Source organism: Tupaia chinensis, unplaced genomic scaffold (genome assembly GCF_000334495.1).
Source record: "Tupaia chinensis unplaced genomic scaffold, TupChi_1.0 Scaffold000159_1, whole genome shotgun sequence".
In the NCBI taxonomy this organism is placed as follows: domain Eukaryota; kingdom Metazoa; phylum Chordata; class Mammalia; order Scandentia; family Tupaiidae; genus Tupaia; species Tupaia belangeri.
This window is the reverse complement of record NW_006159630.1, coordinates 7,229,971-7,239,223: the sequence shown is the minus strand read 5'-3', so window position 1 is coordinate 7,239,223 and position 9,253 is coordinate 7,229,971. Positions and strand designations below refer to the sequence as shown.

The 9,253-nt window shown below is 58.9% G+C and overlaps 1 protein-coding gene across 1 annotated transcript in view; it reads left to right on the top strand.

The window, feature by feature from the left end:
* Positions 1 to 9,253, top strand: part of SLC38A12 (solute carrier family 38 member 12) — a 71,557-nt gene that overhangs the window by 59,109 nt on the left and 3,195 nt on the right. The window contains exon 9 of the mRNA XM_027770798.1: positions 8,836 to 9,253. Coding sequence (XP_027626599.1) covers positions 8,836 to 9,253 — 418 coding nt within the window. The remainder of the gene's footprint in view (positions 1 to 8,835) is intronic.

Sequence of the window (9,253 nt, the reverse complement as noted above, 5' to 3'; positions counted from 1 at the left end):
GCAGGAGGAAGCCCGAGGACCCGCTACTTGACAGGGAGGCATCGGCCCCCATCTGGTCCTCCTCACGCCCCTCCCCAGCCCTGGCCCCCAGGCCCCTCCTGCCACTTGGGATGCTTTTGGACCTTCTAGTCACCAGAATCACGAGTTGTTAAACTTATATTACTGAGGCCAGCAGGTGGCATAGACATGGCTGACCGCAGTTCAAGTCCTAGACCTGGTGGCTTGAAAATCATGCCGGGTGCATGTGCATGAGTGCCCAAGATCCCTGGAGGAAAATGGAGAAGGGATTGCAATGTGGCCGTTCCCCTCTTCCCCTCCACTGTCTCTGTCTTTCTCTCTCCCGTGAGCACACACTCTAAGGCAAAACCTCTAAAAAGGAAAAGAAGGGAGGGAGGGAGTAAAAGAGGAAAAGAAGGAAGGAAGGAAGGAAGGAAGGAAGGAAGGAAGGAAGGAAGGAAGGAAGGAAGGAAGGGCTATTGCTTTGTAATGAACCAGCCTGGAGTATTTCCGTTAGCAATATAGTAACAGACCAAGAGCTAGCGAATTCGATGAGACCTCAGGATCGCAAGGTTTTGTCTGCTTGCCTGGGAACCAGGCTCCAGGATGGGAAATAAGGTCTCCACAATGATACAAGGGACTTCACGGGGTGTGGTACTTCCTATGGGCCAGGCTGTGCCCCGTGCATCTCCACCTCGGACCCAACAGCGTCTCCATCCTTGAAGGTGATGAGACTTTGGTCTGCCCCAAGATTCCATAGTTGAGTGGCAGAATCCGAGGTCGAACCCAGTGAAACGTGTTAACTTGAGCTTGTTTAGAAAAGACACCCCCTTGAGTCCCAGACTTCAGGATCCTGGGGCGTCACATCTGTCACCACTGGCTCCTCCTCCTCGAACCTTTTGCCAAATGGGGCTCTCCCTTCAGTTATTCAGGGAACAAGGGCCTGGCCCCCTGCTCCTATGCTCAGCCCCCAGTGGTTCTCAGCTCAGGCCAAGCACCCCCATCAGCCCTCTCATCGGCCTGATAACCCAGTTTAAGGCAGAGATAGCCCCATGCCTGGCGTCCTCCGAGGCTGGCACTGACTCTGCACGGCACTCCAGGGCCTGAGCTGGCAGCGGGCACACTGTAGCCATTCGTTATCACCGGCCCTGGCATGTGGACTCGACTCCGAGAAGGGAGTGCCGGCCTCCCGACAGCACCTTGAAGGATGGCCTCTGCCTCTGTGTGGCAGTGCCCCGGGCTTGGGGGACAGCATGGGGTTTGGGAGGGCCTGGGCTGGAGCCTAGCCCAGCCTAGGGGATCCTGGGGCCAGATTCAAGGGCAGAGTTGAGGAGGCTGCTCTCCAGGAAGCCAGGAAAGGTGCAGAGCCTGGCTTGTGGGAAGAGCCTGGGGCCCCAACTTCTGGCTCCATGGAGGTGAGTCCATCAGATTCTTGGCTCTTAGAGTCATGGCCCTGTGTGGGGGCTAGCAGATGGCGTGATGGTTATGTCGCTGAACTACCACACGGCCAACTGCAGTTTGAGACCTGGACCTGCTTGAAACTCACGCCAGGTGTGTGTGTGTGTGTGTGTGTGTGTGCCCAAAATCCCAAGAGAAGAATGGAGGAGAAGGGATTGTGGCGTGGCCGTCCTACCGGGGGTGACTTCTCACTTTCTGTCTCTGTCTCTCTCTGTCTGATGAGCGCATGCGCCCTATAGCAAAATCGCTCCGGAAAAGAGTCGGGACTCTGTGTATCTGTGCACAACTCGGGCACCTAGGTATAGAGGACACGCAGCTTGTGATGTGGCCTTCAGGGACCCGTGACCCCTCTCCATGGCACCTGGATTCCAGGCCCTTCCAGGCCCTGCTCAAGGAGGGCCTCAGGGCAGGGGCCATTGGGCAGAGCGCTCTGGTTCGTGGCTCTGTCACAGCTCATGCCTCTATGCCATCTCCCCGACTCGGTGGCCCAGGACACAGCCACGTTCATAGCACGCAGGCCCAACCAGTGCCTCCTCTCTGCGTGGCGGGCTACTCTGGCAGTCACGGTCCCAGGGGACTTGGAGCCTATTTGTCCTTTGGTTTTCAAGGATTAGTTTAGGGACCGGACAGTGGCACAGCAGTAAAACCAGTGCTCTTCGAGGCAGACCCCCCATGCCCAGATTGATGGTTCAAATCCAGGGACCTCCCTGAGCACTCCAGGCATGCCTGTGCCCATGATCTGGGGCTGGCCGAGGCTGGGTGGGGCGCAGCATTAAGACCTGCTAAGGGTGCTGTCTCTCTTTCTGGCCCTGTTTCTGTCTCTCCTACTCGGAAAGACGAAACTTCAAAAAAAAAAAACCAAGAAGGATGAGTAGCATATCACAGCTCTGGCCTTGGTCCTCAGTGTCCACGTCCGTCAGGGAGGTGACAGGGTTAGGGCAGGAGACCTGGCTAAGGCGGGGAAAGCAGCAGGAGCCCTTCCGATGCCCAGCTGCATCCGGGAACACGCGTGTCCACATATGCCCAGGGGATAGCTGGTCAGGGTGAACCCCCTCTGCCCAGTGGGGACACAGCCAGAGACCTGGGCAATTTTTTTCTTTTTTTTTTAGAAAGTGAGAAATCACCCCCCGGGGGATGGCCAAACCTCAGTCCCTTCTCCACCATTCTCCTCGCGGGAGTTTGGACATGCACACATATGCACCTGGTATTTTCTTCAAGTTCCTGGGTCCAGGACTCAAATTATGCAGTCAGCCAAGTGGGATCCAGTCACCTTATTGTCTATACCACCTACTGGACCTCCTGGGGAATTTTTAATTTTTTGGTAGTTGCATTAAAAATTTTAATCAATGTCTGATAACGTACTTATTTAACATATCAAAAATACCTTTCAATGTGTAATTAACATTTAAAAAATGACTGATAAGCTGTTCAACATTCCTTTCCCCTACTGCGTCTTTGAAATTCGATGTGGAGGTTACACCAGCACCCCTCAGTGTGGAGCAGCCACGTTCAGGGGCCTGTAGTCATCTGTGGCCCTAGCTGGCACGTGGTCAGCATAGCTGTAAATGCTCCTTAGTGCTTCTGAGTCAGAGCCCAGAGCGGTTTTGTGGGGGGGTGGTGGTTAATATTTATTTACTTGTTTGTTTGTTTTATTTTTATTTTTTAAATTTTCTATAAGCCACATGCACTCACCAGAGAGAGACAGAGAGAAGGTAAAGCAAGCCACCAGGTCCAGGACTCGAACTGTGTCAGCCATGTGGGAGCCCAGCGCCCCAATCACCACACCACCTGCTGGCTCCAGTATTGTGTTTCTGTTGGTAGCGAGTGAACGCACTCACCAGAGACAGGGAGAGAAAGGCAGAGAAAGCACCCCACTAGGCCCCACATCTTCTCCTCCATGTCTCCTCCGTCTTGGATTTGGGGCACACATGTCCATGCAGCTGGTGTGTTTTTCAAGCTGCCAGGACTGGGATTCGAACCATAGTTAGCTATGTGAGATCCAGCCCTCGCCCCCTTATAAACTAGCACCGCCTTTGCCCTTCGGCAGGCATTTGGAGGGCACTGGCTCACCTGTTCTCTCTCCCAAGGAGAGTGGCTAGGAGGACAGACAGACAGACAGCGTGGGTGAGACAGTTCCCACAGCCGCTGCTTATCTGGCTCTTGCTGGTGCCAGAAGGAAGGAGGTGCGAGGCTGTCCGGCAGCTGTTTCTGCCCGTCACCGTGAGAACCTGACTGACAGCACCGCAGTGTTGGAGAACACATCTGGGTGGATCACGCTGGGTGTCATCGGAAGGTGCCAGCGTCCCCAGGAATGGGGAGCTGATAGCAGCACGAGCTCACTGGCCTCTCAAGGCTCCCCTGACTGTAAACAGGCAGGACAGGAGCCGTCCCGGTCCCAAGGGCTGTGCCCTGCAGACGAGCAGGTTAGTCCCTGGGTCCGTTCCACTTAGCCCAGGCTCCTCAGGGAGTGGCGAGTCCTCTCTGAGCTGGTCGCTTGGCTCGGGGTTTGTGCCTGTTTCTATCTCGGTTACCGCGATAATGTCTTGCCTTCCGCTCCTGTCCTCCTCTCTCCCTCCGACGAGTCAGATGCGTGGGGGAGAGGGACGCGGGCTGCGGCTCAAGGTGAATCAATATGGGGAGGCCAGCTTGCAGCGCTCAGCCCACTGTCAGGGCGGTCTGTGTGCAAGCGTGCACCTTGGCAGGTGACGCGCGGGCAGGGGGGCAGGGCAGAGATCCCTGCCTGTAGCCGGGAGAGGTGGCTCTGGGTCAACACCCCGGGTCGCGGCCTCCCCTCCTGAACTGTGAGGTCGAGGTGGCCACAGACAGAGAGCACAATGGCCCCAAATCCCATCCAGTCCCTCTGACACCCCATTCCCATCTTGGACTTTCCCTGCCGCAGCGATCACATCGCTGGTGCCCCAGGCAGTGGGGCCGTTACCCAGACCTGCTTTGGGCATAGCTTGCTCTCGTCATTGGTCCCACACCGCACCCCAGGCCAGGCCTGTGTCTGTCTCGGCGTGGTCCCCGGTGACGCTTGGTTCCCGTGTGTGGAATGAAGGAGCATGCGGTCCTGGGCGAGCTTGTGGGTTACGCGGAACAGGGGCCACTTTCCACCTGGGGCTACTGGGTTATAAAAGGAGACGTCTCCTTCCTCTCCGGGTGCCTCGCAGCAGAGCCTTCCGAGGCCCAGCAGCCACTCAGGTGACATGGTGTCAGTCCCCTCCCTGTCCTCCCAGCTCCTCACGCTTCTCCTCACCCCTTGGAGTGTGACTTCCGGTGTGAAATGCAGGTGGATGTGGTGGATTCTCTGAGCCCGGCCTCGGGTAGGCCAGAGAACGGCCAGACCGACCTGCCCTTAGGGACCGGGACCGGTGGCCTCTGATTGTGAGGCCCGGGATTTCCGAGGCGCTCCCCCTGCTCCGTCCCACTCTGCCTGGGCGGGAGGACCCCGCTGCCCACCGCACTGCCTGGCAGTGCCCATCGCTCACAGCCTGCCATCCCCATATTATCTTGATTTATGATCAGCCCTAATGAGTTTTCGGAGCAGCTGTCTCCCGGCCCGGGCGATCCATCTAGGAGATGGCTGTTGAACTCTGCTCCTCCAGCAGCCAGGGAGGGGCGGCCGGGACAAAGGGCCGCGGTCCCAGGGCAGGGCCCGGCAGGTAGCGGGGTCAGGCCTGGTGCCCCTGGCCTCAGGGCCCCGCAGGGTCAGCCTGGCCCTCCTGCGTCCTCCCTTCCCTTTTCTCTCTCCGTGGGAGCCCAAAGAGAGGAGAGCCCTGGTTTTTTTGGGACTTGCCAGGTTGGAGGCCAGTCTGGAACATTCCCTTCTCTCTCTACCCCTGGGACAGCCCCAGTGCCAAAGGGCGCGGCCTCTTTTCCAAAGAAAAGAAGGGGTTGGCTTGGCCCCCCTCAGACGTTGACCTCAGGGAAACTAGTCCTCACCCCATTCAGGCCTGGCTGTTCTGGTATAACGTGGGCTCTTACTGCTGACCGCTGTCCCCAGAGGGCAGGACTGGCTGATGGCGCAGGCACTGTGGCCCTCAGGCGGGCGGATGACCACCTCCACTTGGGAGCCGGTGCCCTGGTTTGCTCGTCCTGACTGGCGGCATTCCCACAAGGGGCGAGCTTCAGGCGGACAGTGCTGGGTGTGGCCCACAGAAAGGGTGAGACTCACCCCCCCAACCCTCCGCCGTGAGCTGTCCCCTCATGGTCCTTAGGCAGTCACTTTTCGAGGCTCCTGGAATCCCCCTGTCAAGAACTGCTGGCATCTTCCTTTCAGAAGGCAGCAAACCTCCAACTCTCGAGGGTAGGGTTGATTTTTAGAAATAGACCTGTTCAGGCCCAGCAGGCTTGGTGGCTAAGGCACTGGACTCCCACATGGCTGATGGCGGTTCAAGTCCGCATCTTGGCAATCATGCCAGATGCCTCTGCTTGCGTGCCCCAAATCCCGAAAGGAGAATGGGGAAGGGAGTGTGGCACGGCCATCCCCCTGGGGGCGAGTCCTCACTTTCCCTCTCACTGCCTCTCTGTCTCCGGCAAGCTCATCCACCCTGTGACAAATAAATAAATAAGTAGCTCTGTTCTCGGAATTAGGCCTGCTGGACTGAGAGGCTGGAGAGAGCAGGTCGCCGACTGGGCCGGCGGAGCAGGAGACAAATAGGCTTCTCACCCATCGCCATGACCTTGTCGGCCATCCTGAAAGTTCTAGAAAATGTCCTGTGTGGCTGTTGAAATAAAGGTGCCACCTCCCAGGCCAACAAGTCAGGAGGGCCCCCACTGGGCAGTGTGCACCCGGGTGTGTACGTGAGCACACGTGCCCATGCTGCGTGAAACAGGATCGTGTCTTCGGAAACCTACTTTTTATTTTTTTTTTTTTTTTTTTTTGGCTCTAAGGTCTTCACTCTCCAAAGACAGACAGAGACAGAGAGAGGGAAAGTGAGAAAGCATCCCCACAGGCATGGCCACGCCACTACCCCTTCACTGTTCTCTCAGGATTTGGAGCACGCCCGCAAGCCCAACAAGTTTCCCAAGCCTCCAAGTATGGGACTCGAACCACATTGTGGGCACCATACATTGGTTTATTTTTAAATAAGGGAGGCCCGAGGTTGGGGCCAGAGAACTTGGCTTGAAGTGGGCAAGCCAGTTTCAGCCTGCATGTCCTACAGCTTTCTGGGGACCTGGGGCTGGGCAGGAAGGGGGCACCGAAGCCCTAGCTGGCCCCCACCCACACAGGGCAGTGAGAGCGGAAGGGCGCAGAAGAGAGCAGGGGGAGGCCCCCTCCAGGCAGCCACCGCCTCTCACCTTCTAGCTCACCCGTCCCTGGGGCCCGAGATGCAAGCCAGGCACAGCCAGCTAGAGGATTTCTCAACTGGCCTCTTCCCAAGTTCCTGCCAGCCCTGGCCAAGCCCAGGAGCAGCACCAGGTCACGAGGTGGCGCCCCAGGATGGCAGTGTCAGAACAGGAGCTGAATCCTGCCTTCGGGCAGCTGCCCCTTTGCCCTGCCCCTGTGCCCCACCTCCCCTACCTGGGATGGCAGGACTGTGGCTGCAGCCTCTTAAATACCTAATCACTAGGCGCCCAGGGCCCGTGCTCACCTGACCCTGCTCAGCTCTGCTTTGTAACCCTTTCCAACGCACAGCAGGCTTTCTGCCACACAGGGATGCCACCTCCAGCCTGTTTAGCCTTTCTGCAGGGCGGGGGGTGGCCCCCAGCCCCCGGGGTACGGCTCTTCACTCAGAGCTCTTCCGTACACACCTCTCCCACCCCTACCCCCAGACCCTGCACAAGCCAGAGTGCCCAGGTCCTAGGCTGTCCCAAGGGGGCAGGGAGGCCCCATGGCACCCGGCGCATCCCCACCAAAGGCGCCAGAGGAGCTCCCCAGGCAGAGACTCGAGGGAGGAAGTAGGTCGCTGCTTCCCCTTGACCGGCCAGGGCTGGGAAGATTTGCAACACCCCCGAGCGGCAGTCAGGACTGGCAGGCCCGGAGCGCACTGTGAGAGGCGGAAATAAATCATCTTCTTTATTGGCAATTTTTACAGGCCTGCCTCCCTGTCCCCTGCTCCTCCTGTCCCCGGCAGCGTCAGGCAGCTCTGATTAAAGGGTTAGATGGCAATTCCAGTGACTCCCACCTTCACCGTGGGAAGACACTGACCCAGCTTCCTGGGGGTCCCAGCCGGACATCTCTCCAGGAGCCAGGGAGTGGGATGTGGCCCGAAGGGAACAGTGGGGCCCCCAGCCTCCCATGGGGCTGGCAGACAGGAGCCACTGTGCTGCACCCTGGCCTCTTCCTCCCACTGCTCCTTCACGCCCGCTCGTTGCTCAACAAGAAATGTCACGTGTCCTCATGGGCTTGGGTGCAGGTCACGAGGCTGCCAGGTCTGTTCTGAGCAGAGACAGCAGGGTTTGTAAACTCTAGAAGGGAGACAGGGCCCCCGGGGGTCTGTGAGTGTTAAGAACTAAGAGTGGCTATACTGGAATCAGAAAGGTGCAGAAAGATCTAGAAGCACCATCTTCCCAGCGTGCCACGTCAGTGGCTCAGGCCTTCCTTGCATTCTAGGACAGGCTGGTGAGCCCATCTCCAGGGTGGCCTGGAAGGAGCTCATGGTAAAAGGCTGCTAGGTGAGGCCAGCCTGGTTTGCTGTGAATGGTCGGGGTCGTAGGTCCCCTTCTGCTCATGAAGCAAGCCCCCTGCTCCTGACAGACCCAGCCCTGGAGAGCAGAGCCGTGTGCCCTGTGCCTGCAGCCTCGCCAGCAGCTGGCACTCGGCAGCCCCCGGCATGGTCCTTGTGCCGTTTCTTCCCTGGAGAGTTCACTAGAACCTTCCCACCTACTATAGGGGCTTGGGCACCCACCTCTGCCAGGGCCCCCCACATTCCTGCCCATTTACCCTCAGCTGAATCAGCGATTGCCCTTGGCCCTGGGAACCTCTCCTCGCACATGCTTTGTACCCCTCCCACTGCCTCACCCCGCTCTGCAGACACGCATTCTTCAAGCCGGGAAAGGGAGCGTGACTGCGAGTCCTGGCCTGGCCTGCTCCCTGCCACAGCCACCTGAGAGGGCCCCTGAGGGCTGATGCCGAGCTGGGCAGTGCCTGGCCAGGAGTGCCCTCAGAAGCCAGCTGCTGCCGCCGCAGTGCCAAGGTGCCCACTGACGGCCCCAGCAGCTTACTCCTCAACCCGTCAGGCCCCCCAGGGGGAGGGGTGCACGGGACATCACAGGGTCACGGCCACAGTGGACCCCAGCACGTGGCCCTTCGGGCATGAATCTGCCCCTGAGGATCCTTTCTCAGGGGGCTCCAGGCCTGCCGCAGCCCCCCAGACCAGGACCCGTCCAGGCAGGGCCGCGCCCCCTGCAGGCTGACGCCCCTCTCTCATTTTCCAGCTTTCGCCATCATGATTGTGCTGGCCCTGGTCCGCATCGGGCACGGACAAGGGGAGGGGCACCCGCCCCTGGCCGACTTCTCGGGGGTGCGGAACCTGTTTGGGGTGTGCGTCTACTCCTTCATGTGCCAGCACTCGCTGCCGTCCCTCGTCACCCCCGTCTCCTCCAAGCGCCACCTCACGCGCCTGGTCTTCCTGGACTACGTGCTGATCCTGGCCTTCTACGGCCTCCTCTCCTTCACCGCCATCTTCTGCTTCCGCGGCGACAGCCTCATGGACATGTACACGCTCAACTTCGCGCGCTGCGACGTCGTGGGGCTGGCCGCGGTGCGCTTCTTCCTGGGCCTCTTCCCCGTCTTCACCATCAGCACCAACTTCCCCATCATTGCCGTGACCCTGCGCAACAACTGGAAGACGCT